This window comes from Sinocyclocheilus rhinocerous, unplaced genomic scaffold (assembly GCF_001515625.1).
Source record: "Sinocyclocheilus rhinocerous isolate Xijiao unplaced genomic scaffold, SAMN03320098_v1.1 scaffold2196, whole genome shotgun sequence".
NCBI lineage: Eukaryota > Metazoa > Chordata > Actinopteri > Cypriniformes > Cyprinidae > Sinocyclocheilus > Sinocyclocheilus rhinocerous.
In genome coordinates, this window is record NW_015656189.1 from 46,835 (window position 1) to 65,517 (window position 18,683).

At 37.0% G+C, this 18,683-nt stretch overlaps 2 protein-coding genes across 4 annotated transcripts in view; both read left to right on the plus strand.

Moving 5' to 3' along the window:
• The window catches only part of LOC107719866 (transmembrane protein 19-like), a 33,799-nt gene extending 20,485 nt beyond the window's left edge, over nucleotides 1-13,314 (plus strand). For all 3 annotated transcript variants that reach the window (XM_016527403.1, XM_016527404.1, XM_016527406.1), the window contains 3 exons: nucleotides 4,168-4,422; nucleotides 11,125-11,334; nucleotides 11,977-13,314. In XM_016527403.1, coding sequence (XP_016382889.1) covers nucleotides 4,168-4,422; nucleotides 11,125-11,334; nucleotides 11,977-12,140 — 629 coding nt within the window. In that variant the 3' untranslated portion in view covers nucleotides 12,141-13,314. The remainder of the gene's footprint in view (nucleotides 1-4,167; nucleotides 4,423-11,124; nucleotides 11,335-11,976) is intronic.
• A 2,682-nt stretch (nucleotides 13,315-15,996) lies between these two features.
• LOC107719867 (zinc finger protein 436-like) overlaps nucleotides 15,997-18,683 on the plus strand; it is a 43,367-nt gene continuing 40,680 nt past the window's right edge. The window contains exons 1-3 of the mRNA XM_016527407.1: nucleotides 15,997-16,095; nucleotides 16,564-16,766; nucleotides 17,268-17,360. Of these exons, the coding sequence (XP_016382893.1) occupies nucleotides 16,092-16,095; nucleotides 16,564-16,766; nucleotides 17,268-17,360 (300 nt within the window). The 5' untranslated portion in view covers nucleotides 15,997-16,091. The remainder of the gene's footprint in view (nucleotides 16,096-16,563; nucleotides 16,767-17,267; nucleotides 17,361-18,683) is intronic.

An 18,683-nucleotide genomic window follows, 5' to 3' on the forward strand; every position in this document is an offset into this window, starting at 1 on the left:
TTAAAATAATGGTCAAGTTGTTAATTTACAGATATTGTTCGTAATTTTACATGAATTTGTATGTAATTTAAGAAAACAGAAAAAAATACTGTATAAATAATAAGGTAATATTTCCCGTATAAAAAATGAGAATTACTGTAATTTGTCATTAATAATATAATCCGTAAAATAACAGTCAAGTTGTTAATTTACAGATATTGTTAGTCATTTTACATAGTTTTAAACATAATTTAAAATTACAGAAAAATACTGTAAAAAATTTAGAGTTATTTTCCGTAAAATTTGGATTTTTTTTTTACAGTGTAATGTTATCAAGATGTTTACAAAATACATCATAATTTAGAAGTAATAGGCTATTTTCTGTCCTGTTTTGACCCCCTTCATCAGAACGCTCCGTTAGAATAGGTGTGGCGGATTGTAGACTTGGAAGTAAACGCCCACTGCTATGATTGGCTAACAGTTGTGTATGTTTGACAGCCTACATCCTTCATAGATGGATACTGCTGTGATTTAGGTCAAAACCGCATAAATACTCAGTATATCAAACGATCTGTAATAACAGACAAAGCAATAGTGACCACATAATAAAAACAGATACTCACACTTGTGTGGTGCGACATTACTGTCGCATCCAATAGGCTATATTCGGCACAGCATCGTCTTTTAGTTTCAATCTTTCTGAAAATCCTGCATCGAATTGTGCTTTGTTTATAAATGAATCCGCAGTAAAATGAAGTGAACAAAGGACCAAACACTTACTGACACAGTCTGGATCTTCATTAAAAATAAAGTTAATCCACTCTTTCCTAATGTTAAGATCAGAAGGAAGGCAATCCAAAGACCGTTTTTCCACAACTTGGCACTGCACAGCATTTTGTTGTCTTTGGAGCCATCTTTATCGTTTGGTTTCTGCATAGACCTGCGTTTGCCTCTCGTTATTTACACTACATGACATGTGCGAATCAGTGGGTGGGGCTTAACAGGCAGTGATGTAGAAGCAGGTGTTGATCTTCTTCTGTGGAGGTGGGGTTTAGCCACACTATTACGTCATAAAGTGGCACATTCCACAACCTGTCGTTTCGGCAGATTGGCTTCAGTATAAGCTGTTTTTAGACTAACAAGAAAGTTTTGAGTTCTGAAACTTACAGGATGTTTTTATAGTACAATGACCTCTTATATGTCAAAAGATCAAGATAATTTTGATTTCTCAGTTCATGACCCCTTTGATGTTTTGGCTACACAACCTGATTGCAGTGTTATAGATACATTAAGCAGTAATCATACAATACTTCCATGGATAGTGTACCCAAGAATATCATGCACTTTCCCAACTAATCCTAAACTAACTTTTCTGACTTTTATTTTTATTTTTCTCTGACTCATGGTGTCTTCACAGATGATTGAATCAATTCCTAGTTGTTGAGAAAAGCATTTTCAGGCATAATTACTTTATTAATCCACAAGGGAAATTCAAGTGTCCAGTAGCAACAATAAAAACAGACAAGACAATAATGTAAAAAATTATTACACTAGCAAGATAATAGCTAATAAGCTGTTAAGGAGTCCGGTTCTACACCCACCACAGAACCAGCCTTCTTGCAGCTTATCCAACTGCATGGCATCCCTCTTCTTAATGCTGCTTCCCCAGCACACCACAGCATAGAAGAGGAAGCTAGAAATGACCACCTGGTAGAATATATGTGTCACGAATCCGGTCCATGAACTTCCGTCTGCTAGCCATCAGAGGTCACCCTTTCCATTTTCATTGACTCTCGCACTACACACTGTTGCATATCACCCCGGACTACATATCCCATCATTCATTGCACTGATTGCACACAGCACTGATTGCACACAGCTGTTTCATATGTTACAATCTGCAATAGCTTCTGACAAATATTAAAGTCGACTCTGTCCCTTCCTGTAGAGGGCATCTGTGTTCTTAGACCAGAAATGGCAGGCCCCTATAAGCAGCAGTGGGGCAGGGCATTAACTGGTTGGACCTCTCCACATCCCCCTCCACAAAGTTCCCCCGCTTTGAGCTGCATCCTGTGATGGTATTCATGCCATCTCATACCTCCCTCATGCTGTTTTGCTGCAACGTCTGCTCCACTTTCCTCCTTTAGATATCTTTGGCCTCTTTCAGCTGGACTTTGAGCTCCCTTTGTATGCATCTTAACTCTTCCTGGTCACCATTCTTAAAAGCCCTCTTCTTCTGGTTGAGGAGTTATTTAATGTTGCTGGTAATCCAGGGATTATTGTTGCTAATGTTTAGAAATATTAGCTTAAACTGTGTTGGTATTTTGTTGTTTTTGAACAAACCGGGCAGAAAGCGTAAAGAAAATGTTATAAAGAGCTTGAAAAAGAAATAAAAAAAGTCACTCATGCCTAAATGACACTCATCTAAATTACACTAAATGTTTATTGCATGCTATAGTTCTCGAAACACTAAATGTTTATTGCATGCTATTGTAAGGTCTCCTTATTGTGACATGTTTGTCAGTTAAGTTCAGTTTCATAGTCTATTTGTAATAGTGTGGTATAAGTGATTTTTTTTTATTCTTTCCTGAACAATGGACTGTAGAATAGAACAGAACACAATAGAATACAACAGAAAAAGAAAAATTGGTATTACACTAGATTTCCCGTCCCCTTCACTTTTGAAATAATGGCTATGTCCCTGTTGACAGATAAACCAGCACTGTTATTTTAGAGTTGTCGTTAATGTTGTGGCTGCAAACAGTTTGCTTTGTAAATTCAGTTTAACAGCACTAAGTGTTAAAAACTTTATTATTTATCTGAACTGTGAGCATACAGTTTAGACACTTACACTTATGTTTTTGCTCCGTCCATGCAATAAATACAGGTCTTTGAATATGCAGAGTTTTACTTAAAGAGGCCCATTCGTTTACATGGAGAGGGAGGGGTTTATGACCCATGCTACAGCCAGCCACCAGATGGTGATCAAAATGTTTTTGCTTCACTTTGGCTTCAACAGCTTTTACTTCAAGCTAATTTCTTAACTTGTGTAAATATTTATTTCAGTATAAAAACTTACAGAACTGAGACATAAACGGAACAAGTTTCACATGCGTTTGATGAGCAGAAGTAGAATAATGAACAAAGGAGGGGTCAACATCAAAAGTTGCTGTGATTATCTTGTGTGGCCACCAGCTGCTTTAAGTACTACAGTGCATCTCATCCTCATGGACTGCGCTAGATTTGCCAGTTCTTGCTGTGAAATCGTACTGCACTCTTTCAAAATGTATTAATAATGAGAATCTAGAAGGATATTAAAATATCTTGAATACTTTTAGAGTTACAGGCATGCAAACCTATTTATGGCACCCAGACATGTATTTTTTTTTTTACTAGAATTTTTTTTATGCAATTGTGTTGATAGAAAATCACAAGATACATTTCTAGTTTCAACATTATTTGTTCTTCTTTAAAAGAAAAAAGTATCAGCTATATGCAAAATGACCCACATTTGGTTTTTGGCCACTGAAAATGTGTACAAGTATCCAGTTTACACCTGGAGCCGCATTAAGATCTCCATATCTCTGGGATTGAACCAACAAGGGCCTTTAAAATGAAGATACCAAAAGGAAAGTTTAAGAAACAGAATCTAAAAGGATATTAAGATATCTTTAATACTTCTTGAGTTAAAGGCATGCAAAATTGAGGAAAAAACACAAGTGCTTTTTGCCCTATTTTAACTGTCACTGTTGACATATAATGAATCAAAGATAGATAAAGTCAACAGATTTTATTAACAGACCTACCAATCTCTATGTAAAAATAAAATAATGATGCTGTCAGCTTTTTAAAGTCATTTTTTCACCCCTGTAATTTGGCTCCAAATCTCAGGGGAAAATTGTCATTTTGACCCCCCCTCTACAAAATAGTGGATTACTCAGTAAATATACATCTGTGACATTTAATATTTTGGCTTTCATCACTCTTTATGTTTGTCTTTCTACAGAAAAAATATTAACAAAATAAAAAATTTGATTCGGGGAAGTTTCTGAAATTTGGTTGATTTTACACGGAATGATCTGTCCAATGCAGCTTCTAACCAAACCTTTCTCAAAGTTTTTTTTTTTTTGCTGTTGCTGTATAGAATGTTTGTTGATAATATCACTTATGTGTCTTTTATGTCTGCAGGAGGACAGAGGAACTGGTTGCAAGTTTTCTGTAATGGTGGAGTTCCTACTGAATTGGCCCTGCTCTATATGATTGAAGCTGGTCCTGGAGAAATACCTGTGGATTTTGGGAAACAATATTCTGCTTCATGGATGTGCTTATCACTCTTAGGAGCCCTGGCTTGCAGCACAGGGGACACCTGGGCTTCTGAGGTTGGTCCTGTGCTTAGTAGAAGAAAGCCCAGGCTCATCACCACCTGGAAAGATGTCCCAGCAGGTACAGAGTCCAAAAATGAAATGGTTGAAATTAACAGAATATTCTAAGTTAAATACATTATGGACTGATTCCACAGATGTTGTGAATTACCATAGACAGTAATTATGGCCAGGATTAAAAAAAAGAAAAGATTATTCACCAGCCAAGCTACTCAGAAGTTCTACTAGCCAAAACAAAAATATCAGAAATAAACCAGATTATCAAAATGACAGCTTAGGTTTAAATATATTTATAATAAAATCTAATTATTGAATCACTTTTGACTTTTTTATGACAGCCAATCGTTCTTCGTGGATACCGTAAATATGAAAGAGTCGTGCCACCAACTGAATCCTACTATACTCTGTGACTTTTCTTATAAAACAGCCTTTATTTATCCAAATATAGCTCACTCCAAATGAATGTTTAAACATTAAACTAGTTAGAAATAAATTAGTGGATAAGCTGTTTCTTTTTATCAGCTGTTGCCTCACAAAGTCGTACTGAACTCAACGTATTAAAGCCTCTTTTCAGAATCAGAAAGAGCTTTATTGCCAGGTATATTTACACATTCAAGGAATTTGTTTTGGTTACAGAAGCTTCCACAGCACAAACAGAATGACAGTGACAAGACAGATAATAAAACGAATAAAAGTAGAATAAGTAAATAGGAAATAACAATATACAAATAATATTTTTTTAAAAATACGCAATATACAAAATAGACAATAGATGGTATTTGTGTGTACAGGTATGTTATGTACTAGTAGCAGGAAATGTAAATAAGAAGTATGTGTGTTAAATAAATGCATAAATAGTGTTGTGTATTACACGTTTATTGCTAAGTTAATTGTCTATGCGATGGATTGCCTGAGGGAAGAAACTGTTCTTTTGCCTGGCCGTTCTTTTGCTCAGTGCTCTATAGCGCCGACCAGATGGCAACAGTTCAACGAGGAAGTGGCCTGGGTATGAGAGGTCCAGAATGATTTTGCCAGCCCTTTTCCTCACTCTGGATGAGTGCAGTTCTTGGAGAGTGGGGAGGGTTGTACTAGTGATTCACTCAGCAGTCCGGACTATCCGCTGCAATCTTCTAAGGTTTGATTTGGTAGCTGAGCTGAACCAGACAGTTATAGAAGAGGACGGATTCAATGACTGCAGAGTAGAACTGTATCAGCAGCTCCTGTGGCAGGTTGAACTTCCAGTGTTTCCTCTAAGATTCTTTCCAGCTGTGGTGGCAGGACTGTTTCCCATGGTGGTTAAACCTCTCCACCCAAGAATCACATGCACTCAAACTCAGAATTAAATTTATTTTAACTAAAAAAGACAAGTAAACAGTAAGTAATAAAATAAGAACAAATAAATGAAAAACAAGATACAAATAAAATTAACAGTACATTAAGTTTTCCAGGTATGTCTAACAGTCATATTTAGGTACAGAATTACTACTGAAACTGAACTCAACTGTAAAAAAAAGTAAATAAATAAATAACAAAAACAGACTTCGACTGTAAAATAACACTGGATAGTCTTCACGGTATAAATAAAGAGTAATGACACAGACAGCAGCAGGTTTATTTAGGCTGCTGTCTCTTTAAGACCTCATGCACGGATGTGTTTTGCTTCTTAGTGGTTTACATTCACTTAATACCCTATATATTGACTATGTTTAATATAAACCGACTGTGTTTTAGTGAATACTCACCAAGACAGGCATTTTGACACAATTTTGTATGTATTTGGCTGTTTATGTGCAATAAAGTGCAAAACATAACTCGTGATATGGGTGTGGACACACAGAAAGCAGTCTGTAAGAGAGCGCGCAAGTACTGTGTTGAAGTGTCGCAAGTACTTCTCTTTCACATATTTTTGTGCTTGAATAGCTTAAAGTCGCTTGAATGTTTAAATTGGCAAGACTGAAAAGCATGTGCAAATGATTCATTCTGTCATCTGTCATTCTGTGCAGAATTATGTGCAATACCCATAACTCCCACGCCAAAATTCATGCCCTGATCTGTCTCCTCCGCTAATTCCTCAGCTGTGAATGATGTGAGTGGCATCACTATGATGTCACTGAGAAGCAGCTGTGGCAGGGATGATTTTTGGTGTGGAGGCCCGCCATGGCAGAATGAATGTAGCGGAAACACTGACTTCTATGGAGTCAAAATAATGCCACATATATATGCAAAATAATAAAGTTTTGCAAAAGAAAATAAAGTTTTGCAAACGAAAATAAAAGTATTGAGAAAAAATAAATGTGTTTTTGCAAACAAAAATAAAGAATTGCAAAAGAAAATGAAGTATTGCGAGAAAAAAAGAAGTTTTGCAAACAAAAATAAAGAATTGCAAAATATAAATGAAACAGCACAAAAGCAATGATTTTGCAATACATATTTTCCATGGCCATATCTACTAATTTATTTGCAACGCTGCTTTTATTTTGCGTTTCAGTCAAGTTTGAGCTTGCGATACCGTTTTCCCTTTGCGCTTCACGTTTCTGCGCGTCTCGCTTTCTGGCACTGTTTTGACATGGGGGTGGAGTCAAGGGACGGGGGCGTGTACAACAGGCCTGGGCATGCCTCCCTGGAAGTGACGTCATCGGCCCGAGCTGCAGCTCACTGATCCAGGCACCATCGTGTGGTGGAATTGTGTGGTATACCAGTTAAAACCCATGTTTCTTATTTGGGAATCAAAATTTGTAAAAATCAGAAGGAAAGAATTGATATAAATTATCTTCCATTGATTGATAAAGTACAAAAGAAATTTAATTCTTGGTTAATTAGAGATTTATCTTTGAATGGTAGAATATTACTGTCAAAAGCTGAAGGACTGTCAAGATTATCTTATACAGCAATGGTTTTAGATACTCCAAAGTCAATTATTAGGCAAGTAAATAAGAAAATGTATAACTTTATTTGGAAGAATAGACTACATTATTTAAATAGAGACATATTAGGTAATTTATTTCATCAAGGTGGTTTGTTTCTTTGAATTTATTGACATTTTTGCTTTTATTGTCAATTTGCATGTGAATTGTCACTAAATAAAGCATTTATAAAAAAAATAAAATAAAAAGATCCAGGCACCATCGTTGAGCAGAGGCATGCGGGTGGATCGTTTCCTTTTATTCTCTAGCATTAAAACATGCATGTTTTCGTTTTATTAACAAATGCATATGTGTATTAGCAGTGTTTGCTCAAGTTAAAGAAGTTGTTAACATGAACATCTGCTGTTTACTTCTCTCAATGTGCACACTTTTATAGCATTAAAATGTGTATTGTTTCATTTGGTTAACTAAATGTGTTTGTTTAAAATCTCTTAACCTGTGGGAGGACGCCAGCGCACAGAAGCGTTCTTTGTTTACTGATGTACTTACATAAGTCCCTGGTTTGTCCAGATGTTGCAGGATGTAGTGCAGTCCCATGTTGACTGCATCATCCACAGACCTGTTTGCGTGGTAAGAAAACTGCAGGGTGTCCAGCAAGGTTGTTCTTCAGGTGAGCCAGCACCAGTCTTTCAAATGTCTTCATGACCACAGACGTTAAAGCAACAGGTCTGTCATTAAGTCCTGTGATTTTGGTTTTCTTTGGGATGGGGATGATGATGGAGTGTTTGAAAGAAGAAGGAACTTCGCACAGCTCCAGTGATCTGTTGAAAATTTGTGTGAAGATAGGGGCCAGGTGGTCAGCACAGGATTTCAGACTAATGTAACACCATCTGGGCCTAGAGCTTTGCTTGTCTTCTGTTTCTGGAAGACCTGACACACATCTTTTTCACAGACCTGAAGTGCAGGAGGGGGGAGAGGGGGGTTGCTGGAGGTGTTGATGCATCCATGGAGAGAAGGTCAGAATGGGAGTGGGGTGTGAGACAGGGTTTTTCAAACCTGCAATAAAACTCATTCAAATTGTCGGCCAGTTGTTGATTCTCCACAGTGCTGGGGGGATGGTGTCTTGTAATTGGTGATGTCAGTCCTTTCCACACTGATGCAGGGTCATTGGCTGAAAACTGGTTTCTCAGCTTTTCGGATTAGTTTCTCTTAGCCACTCTGATCTCCTTTGTCAGTGTGTTTTGGCCTGTTTATACAAGACTCTGTCCCCATTCCTGTAGGCATCTTCTTTGGCCTGATGGAGCTGTCTGAGTTTTGCAGTGAACCACGGTTTGTCGTTGTTGTAAGTTAAATGAGTCTTGGTAGGAATGCCCATATCCTCAGAAAGTGATATATGATGTTACAGTATCTGTGAGCTCGTCCAGATCGTTGGCAGCAGCTTCAAAAACACTCCAATCATGTGCAGTCATTAGTCCATCTTTTTACAGTCCATGTTACAAGTTTAACTGATTTCAGTTTCTGCCTGTAGGTTTGTATAAGATGAACCAAACAATTTACCTGCTGAATCTGCATCGCAATATGCTCTGAACAGCTGGAAGCCCGGAAAATGTAGTGTGCTGTCCAGAATGGCTTCATTCAGCCAGGTTTCGTTGAAACACAGAGCAGCAGAGTTTAAAAAGTCTTTATTTGTTTGGGACAGCAGAAGAAGTTATTCCGTTTTGTTGGGTAGAGAGCAGAGATTCGTCAGATGGATACTAGGCAGCGCCATTCTAAAGACGCGCTGTCTGAGCTTGATGAGCGCGCCGGCTCGCTTCCCACGCTTGTGTGTCTTAAAGGTTCTTCTTGTCACCTTCTCCCATCTTGTCCCCTTCCACTTATTTTCATTTTTTAAAAACACAACCCATGATTCTCACTCCCAAGGTATCTACCAGTGATGAAAATCATGCCCCATGTGATGACAACATTATACCCCAGCAATATTTCACGTTGATGAAATTCCCATGCCATTTGCCACTTTGGGTCAGTACACACTGATCAGCCACAACATTAAAACCACCTGCCTAACATTGTGTAGGTCTCTACTGTGCTGCCAAAACAGCTCTGATGCATTGTGGCATGGACTCCACAAGACCTCTGAATGTGTCCCATAGGGATTTATTTATTTATTTATTTTTGTGCCCCTGATCTGATCCAAGTAAATGAATATTATCTGCCGATACCGAGTCCTGATCTGAGATGTCAGAATAAAAAAATAATAAAAAAGTGGAGATAAGGTTAGAAAGTATGAAGCATGTCAGTCTGTCAGTCAAGTCTGATGCAAGACACAAGCCATAGGACTCAATATTTCCCAGCAGAACACTGGCTCCATTGGCCTGCTTTCTTTCCATAGTGCATCCTGCTGCTATCTCTTCCTATAAGAAACCATGATTCATCAGGCCAGGCAACCTTTTTCATTGCCCCACAGTCCAGTTTTGATGCGCAAATGCCAATTTTTGGCACTTTTGGCAGTGGACAGGGGTCCTGACTGGTCTGCGGCTATGCAGCCCCATTCACAGTAAACTGCGATGCCTTCGCCCCCCAATATGCATCAAAGAGCCTTGGACACCCTTGACCCTGATGTAACCCAGGTTACTAGTAGATAGAAGCAGACGCAGAAATAACATCAAATTAAATAACAGATTATATGTATTAAAAACACTGAAAACGTAAATATGACTGTGAACAAATGAATTAATAATGTGAAAATATGTAAAAGTATAAAATATCAAAGTTATAAATGTGACCAATAGTGTAATCTCTCACTTGGTAAATTCACCAATGAGATTGCGGTTGAATGACGTCACTTGACGTCCACCATCTTTTAGAGAGCAGAAGCTCACGAGGAAGAAAAAAGATCTCGAACTCTCTGCTCTCTAAAAGTCTAAAAGATGGCAGACGTCAAGTGACGTTATTCAACCGCAATCTCATTGGTGAATTTACCAAGTGAGAGATTACGCCATTGGTCACATTTATAACTTTGATATTTTATACTTTTACATATTTTCACATTATTAATTCATTTGTTCACAGTCATATTTACGTTTTCAGTGTTTTTAATACATATAATCTGTTATTTAATTTGATGTTATTTCTGTGTCTGCTTCTATCTACTAGTAACCTGGGTTACACTGACGTGGGTTCTCCAGTTGTCCTTTCTTGCACCACTTTTGGCAGGTACTAACCACTGCATACCAAGAAGGCCCCACAAGACTTGCTGTTTTGTACATTCTCTGACCCAGTTGTCTAGCCATCACTATTTGACCCTTGCCTTGCCAAAGTTATCTTTTTGCTTGTCCATTTTACCTGCTTCCAACATGAAATTCAAGAAATGTCACTTGCTGCCTAATATGTCCTATCCCTTGGTAGGTGCCATTGTAATGGAATAAACAACATACTTACCTGTCAGTCGTTTTAATGTTGTGGCTGATCAGTGTTTTGACAGCAAATGTTTCTCATTGAAAGCAATTGGTTTACTGACAGTGTTGCAATAAAGATGCCAGAGAGAGTGCCTTTGTCTTCTGTACAGTGCAAAATTCTTGGATATCGAGCATTCACCCGGCTAGGGAGTGAGAACAGGTTGAAAAAGTAGTCCTCTGTCTCATTGCCAGTGTACTAGAGTGATGTGCTTTGTTTTGCTAATGTTGAAGAGTCTCTGATAGCAATGGCATGCAAAGTGACAGAACATAATCATCATAACCTCCATTTTGGCTAGTGAGCTCATAGTGCTACCTGCCTCGGTTGATTTTCATTTGCATTTGGCGGGTAGGTGAGTGTTAATTTTAAACTCTGATTATGGCCAGTATGAAGTGATATATTTAAGCAAAAGGTCTTTGTCTTAACTGATATAAAATTGTTTATAGGTACCAATGGCGGAGTCACTCCTGTTGGATTAGTGGCCAGTGTTTTGGGTGGAGGCACAGTGGGTACAGCGTACTACTTCATGCAGCTCCTGTTGGTAAAAGATTTGCATTTCGCAGTACCTCAGTGGCCTATCATCTTGTATGGAGCAATAGCTGGTCTGTTTGGATCTCTGCTGGACTCATTCCTTGGTGCAACCATGCAGTATTCAGGTAATCTAGCTGATTTTTATTAAAGGTAAATAAAATCTAATAAATAAATTCATATATATTTCCCCCTGTGGTCTACCCACTATATTATTCCAAGTTTCTTGCAGCAGTCATACTAACATTGGTAATTTACTTTTATGCAATATAAATAATTGATCTATCAGAGGTCCTTTTCTAATTGGACATGCCAAGTTACTTAGCACTGAATGATTATTGATTCTTAAAACCTCTCCTGCAGGTGCAGATGCATACTCAAACAGTCTTACCATAAGAAAAGCCTCCCCACCTCATAGAAGCCCATAGGGGAGGGATGGATGTTATGTTAATAGTGCAAAATAAAATGTAACTAAATGTTGATAAATGATACATCATTATTATTAAATAATTCCACATCTAGAGAAATGATGTCACCTCCTTTGTATTGCTATCTGTGTTATAACCTGTAATGAAGAAAAATATTTTGAAATAACAAAATCATTGAAGCAGTTTTGTTTTATATTATAACATATTTGTGGTAAAAGGTCATTGTGACGTAACTAACATCCTAATTTATCATATTGGACTTATTTGTCATTGTGCTTCATTTTATTTCAGTATTGTTTTAATTATTCTAGATGTTTGACCATGTTTTATCTTTCCATCAAGGATACGATGAATCCATTGGAAAGGTTGTGAGTTATGAGTCACCAAGTGTTAAAAGAATAAGTGGGAAACCCATCCTGGATAACAACGGAGTGAATCTGTTCTCTTCTGTCCTCATAGCACTGTTCCTGCCTGGGTTTGCATGGATATTCTGGCCTAGGCACTGAATCATGTGATTTTATTGTGTATCATGTCCCCTTTTTTAGAATTTAATCAAGCATATTGTAAACTCCCAATGTCTTTGTTTCTGCACATTATAATGAGATTTGAAATGACTTTAAAGGTGAAATGTGTAATGTTAAAATACTTAATATATGAGAACAAATAGTGAAATAAAATCCCTTACATTCCTAACCTTCAAATTAACCCGCAAGTTTAGTTATATTAATCTTGAAAGTCTGTCAGTGGCACATACTGACTCTCCAAGTTTTCCATTATGTGTGCTGACTTTGTAAAGACTTGTGAAGGCAAATAGGCCGATATGTTTAAGTATTACAGCACAGTACACAGAGCTCAGAATACTGTAAAAATTGTCAAGTGACAGACTACTAGAGTCAGGAATATTTTCTAAGCCACTACAGTTCAAATCACTTCATTACATGCATGCTATGAAATTTGTGTAATCCCTTTCTTACATTACTTAAGACATTTTGAGTAAATACATTTTCTGTTTTCACACCAAATGTATGTCAATGTGTTTGTGTCTGTGCCACTTATTAAGTGTTATGTCCACTTTACAGATGTAGGTTCTGGTGTTCTGTGTGTGTCCGAGATCAACACATTTAAGTATTCCATTGGAATGTATGTGTATTTTGTAAAATAATGTAGCCTTACACAGAAAGCATGACAGGTTCTTCAGCCATTCAATTGTCAATTTCTGTTTATTGTCTTTAATTTAAAATGTTAATTATGATTAAGAGCCATTTGGTGATTCTGAATGATGTTTTTTTAAAGTATTTATATTTTGTCCCATATATGTAAAATAATAGTGTTTAACTAACATTTGCCAAGCACCAACCATGGGCTAGAATTGGCTCTTGCAAATAAATAAAATGAGGAAGAAGTAGAAAATCTAATTATGAAAATACTGAATGCTTTACAGGTAAAGAAGGTTGTACCTGCTTCTGCTCTAGGTTACCTATGCAAACATAGTCTACTTGTAACCAAAACAATATACTTATAAACAAATTGCATGTTTATACAGACCCATAGTGATTCTACATTCTACAAAAACTATGGAGCCTCAACACCTTGTCACTGTGTTTATGTACATTTCCTTTTGATTGGAATCTCACTTAAGAGGCATTTGTGGTTGTTTGGAATGTGCCTATAGAGTAGGGCTGTCAAAAAAATTCGAATTTCGAATATTTGTCTAATTTAAAATAAAAATCCATATTCGAATGCAAAAACGTTGAATTCGAATTTTAGGTGTGCGTCAGGCAGCCTTATCAGTGGCGCACGAGATGCGATGACGATGTAAGTGTCATTGCATTATAATGTTTTTGTTAGCCTATCCAGTTGAAGCCACTAGATGCGGCGCTGCTGCGTTGTTTATTCAAAATACGTTTAACTTTAAAAAAAACATATATCGAGACTTTATGGTGGGTTTTTTCCCACTGCATCTCATGTTTTTAAATGAAAAATGTACTGTGTCGATTGGCTTTCCGCCCTTTGTATTAAACTATGCATACATACATGAGTGCTGCAGGTATGATGTTTTTGTGTAGGCCAAACCTATGCATCCTCCAAAAAAAAATGCTGTATTATTATTATTAACTGACTGATTGATTGATTGATTGATTGTAAATGTGCCTCCAGGAACTGTAAAGCTACCTTCTGTAAAAAGAACTATAAAACCCATTTCAGTGTTGCTGAGTGTTTCACATTTTTAGGTATATTTGAAAGATTGTGTAATATGTATACCAGAAGCTTGTGTCAAAAGAATGATTTAAAATAATTAAAAAAATAATTTCATATTTTACACTGTAGAGCTTTTTTGTTTTTGCTGAAAGCAAAAAAAAAGTTCATAAAAAGTTATGAAAAGAATTTTGATTTATCAAAGCATTGTAAAGTATAACTGCTCTTGTGTTGCTCGTTTTTAATGAATTGACATATTTCCTGAATGCAATGTCCAAACTTAATGAAACTTGATACACATAGACCAAAGGATTCTGAGGGCACACAGCAAGTTTGCTCCATATGGGGTGCTACAACTGCAATTCTCAATAACGCCTTAAAGTGAATTTGTATGAATCTTTTTGGTGGATTTCATAAAATATCATACAAGAAGACACTAAAGTTTCCTAGAGATACAGCTGGCATTCTTATGCATAAGTTTAAAATGTATTGTACCAGAAAACCTTTGAGGATGTTGAAGAAAAAGCACAAAATCATCAAGAGGAATAAATTATTTGATCAGAGCAACTGAGGAAAAAAAACCAATTTGCTGCCAAAGACTTGCAAATGACCCGATGAAATGAGGAAACAACATTTCAATGCAGAGTATAAGAAGAACACTAAACAACAATGGACTTCATGCCAGGACACCTCGCCAAATGCCACTCTCAAAATTTGGAAAGACCTTTGGAGCTCTGGAAGAATATTTTACGGAGTGATGTGACCCAACTGGAATTTTTGGACCCATGGATCAGCTGCATGTCTGGTTCAAAAAAGGCAAAGCTTATGAGCAGAATGTTCTCCAGTGGCTTGTTCAGTCTTCAGATTTAAATCTCATTGAAAATATTTGGTGGAATTTTAAGAAAGCAGTGGTAACATGAAAACCAAAGTGATCAGTGATCTGGAAGCTTTTTTCCGGTGAGGAATGGGCCGAGATTGTGGTAGAGAGGTGACAGAAGCTTCTAAGCACAAATTATTTTAATTTTTTGTATTGAATATTTGTGTATAGAGTAATTTTGTGCATGAAGCCAATTAGATTTTTTTTCCCATCAACTTTACATTCTCAGAATCACTCAAATGTGTATTTTTTATGAACGAGTATGCAATAGATTTTTATATTTTCGGAATGAGTATAATAGATTTTTATATTTTTAGTGGTCATTTTTCTGTTTAGTTCTCTACGTGGTAGATGCTTAAGGTAATTAATGCTTGTGAGATGTCATAGCTGGTACATATTCATAAAGTCTCATTTCTGAGGGTTCCAGGTTTTTTTATGAATATTGTGTGAATTCGACATATCACTTGTTTTCACCTACTACATATTTTGATGCAGCCTAACAGTAGGCCTAATTAACCTCCATAGTTACTGTTAAAATAATACATTGTAGGATTTCCTTCAATGTAAGAAGCTGTAGGAATCTTTCTGTAATTTCTTTAATTTCTTTTTTGTGATGGTGTTAGTGAATTATAGTATTTTAACACTTATATTGAACGGTAGATGGCAGTACACTCTCGTTGTGTGCAGTACACCACTGAAAGAAAGAAGATATGAGGTACGCTTAAAGACACATGCGTGCTGTTCACTGGGCTAATGATACTAGCCTATAAAGTATTTTATCCTCCAGGGGGCGCCTGATGGCCTATGAAGGCAGACTGTCCATTGCACCGTATTCAAATCTAAACAGGTTTTTTGTATGTCTCAACAGGGATGTTTGTACACTAAAACCAATTATCTTTTAAATAAGATTCATGCACAGACTGGCACCTGGCAATCACATATATTCTCGTTCCATTCATCTGTATGAAATTATATTTAAAAAAATCCGAATCCAATAGTCACAAATAACTGTGACTGGTCCACCTTGAGATGTGCCTTTGAAAAGTAACATATATCACGTGTCACAACCGTCTTTGCGCTGCCTCAGCAGTGATCTAAGACAATAATTTCTACCCGAGTAATGACACGGATTACCTTTATTAAAAAATAAATGCAAAGTGAGGAGTAAAACCTGGATAATTATTATTTACAACCATCGTTTCTGACCAACTAGAGACAACCTAAGCCGATGAGCCCCGCCCTTTAAAAGTGAACCCTTTTTGCTATTTGCCGTTCTATGCGCAGCCCACTTCAGACGCATGCGCAGTGTGTAACGGAACGAGTCAACGGACGAAGTTGGAAGCAAGACTGTTTGTCAATCCAAATATATTTAAAGAAAGAAGCAATGGGTATGTATAATCATCTACCTTATAGTCATTTTTATTATTTGTCGTTAGATGTGTAATGCTCACATCTACAGTATTTCTCATGACTGGGTTGTTGATGTAGAGAGTATCATAGCCCTGATGTACACAGCTAGAACCTCATGCTGGATGTGGCTGATGGATTATTTAATGGCATGTAACGTTATTATTAGTTTTTATTTGCGCTTTTGTTGCATTATTTTGCATATAAATTAATATACATATATGTGTGTATATGCAAAACACATGTATATTAATTTATATGCAAAATATTTTATGTAATTTTTTTTTTTATTGATTTCAGTATTAACATTTTTCAAAATCCTGAAACTTTTATTTACAGGTTTAAATTATTTGAATGTGACATTTTTAAATGTGAATTCAGACTTCTGAATGGCACTCTATATGAATACATACAAATATATAGACATACAAGTGTTTGTGTCTTTGTAGAGTTTGTCCCTTCTCTCTCCTCACTTCGCCTGCTGGTTTCTCCTCTGCGCCTCACTTCCGCTGTTATGTGGCAAGTTGTCAAGGATCAGAATGTGGAGCAATTTGGAAAACTGGAAGAATTTGTTTCTGTGATGACAAACCTTGTGCCAGAGCTCTTAAGTAGGAGGCAGAGGGCCACTTTGATAGTAGGGCTGCGGGCAAAGGTAAGATGTGTTTATGTACTGTTTGTTACTGTTTTCATTGAGATCTGTTCTACTGACACGGTTACAGTGGTAAAATGTGGCAGTCCACCCACCCACTCGTATTTTATAACTGTTGCTTTTCTGAAATGATACAGCTATGATGACGTATGCAGCCAAAATTGTGACCTCTGGAGTTGCACAGCCTTTGAAATAAAAAACGTCATATTTTCACAACAACTTGCAGAAACTTAATCTAATAATTGTTTTATTGTTGAACATACTGCTAAAGTTACAAACGAGTTTTTAATTTTCAAAAATTTAAATGTCAGTTAAATTTTTCTTTGTCAGTTTTTAAGTAGCCGCATGCTTAAAAATTCCCCGTTTTCATGAAGTACACATATAAAGTTCATATATTGCAAAGAACACTTGGAGATGTAGTTAACTTTAAAACTTATTAGATGCTGTCTATTATGGATTAATTGTTGAAACATTTTGTTATGTTCACTATAATTAATCTTTTAGATGATTCTTGAGATGTGTCGAGGTGAGCTCCCAGCGGACCTTCATACTGTCAAATCACACATTCACCAAATTCAGACTGCTGATTTATTAAAGGTATGTGAAGTCTGGATATTTTTTTTTATTTGTTACACATCTATTCGTTTTATATATATTAAAGGTGCAATAGGTGATTGTCTTCAGAAACATTTTTTGTTATGCTGGTTGAAAGTCTCTTCACATCCCGATAGCAATCATTAAGTTAAGTGGTCTAAATGTATTTATCTGTATTTATATATTCTGTGGAAGGCATAGGACCAACAAATGTTCGTCCAATCAAAACGTTCGGTCCGAGCGTTTTAATATGCTGTCCTACCTGCCTGTCAACATATGTATCTGCATACCTCTGCGCACCCGGTTCGCGCAGACAGGACACGTCATCAGCGCGTTCACGCATTCCTACCTGCCTGTCAGCGTATGAATTAGCATACCTCTGCGCACCCGGTTCGCGCAGACAGGATACGTCATCAGCGCGTTCACGCACGCTGTGCAGACAGAGCAAGAATGGCAGACAAACATCAACAACCCGATCTCCCTTCCTGGTATAGTAGTACTTTTAAAGTTTTGTCACCGTGAATGACACATGATGTAGCCCAGCGGTTCCCAATTCCATCGCGCCAGCTCGTTAGAAGTGAGCTACGTGCATGAACTGTGTTCCGATCGATATGAGCCCTACACAGAGTTCTCTGCTCCCTACTCCCTGAGCATTTGATCAATTTTGCGATTTCGATTTTAATCACGATTTTGACACACACAGACACGCTTTACAGTCATTAATGCATTCAGTGTGAAACATATTTCCAAAAGAAAACCAATTAGAGGTTTATCAAAAAGCTGTAACATGTCTCTAGAACAGACATAAGGCAAAATAATCACTAAGTAAAGGTGTAACAAAATGTCTCTTACTTTATTTAACTACCACAATCTAAATGCCATCTATTATTGCTTTGTTTATCTAAAAGTGCACTTTTCCTTGTTTTAAATCTAGCAATCGTGCTATAAAGCGATTTAGAAATCGTGCAAGCTCAAATCACGATTTTTATGACGATTTCGATTAATCGCACAGCCCTACTACACGGTGTTTATTGCTCCCTACTCCCTGAGCAGGGGAAATCCGTTGACGTTTACTTCACTTCGGAACATGGGCTGGAATTGGGAACCGCTGATGTAGCCTATTGTAGTAATGTTGTCTCTGGTATTCTGATCTGTGAGTGTATATGCGTTCAGGGGGCGTGGCTTTGGACGGCGATTGCAGGGAGGGTGGGACGTTTGATTTCAGTGCTATCAGGTTAAAGTTAGTATTTTCCGAGATCTCCTACTGTACCTTTAAGATAACAGTATCACAGGTTCCAATATATATATATATATATATATATATAT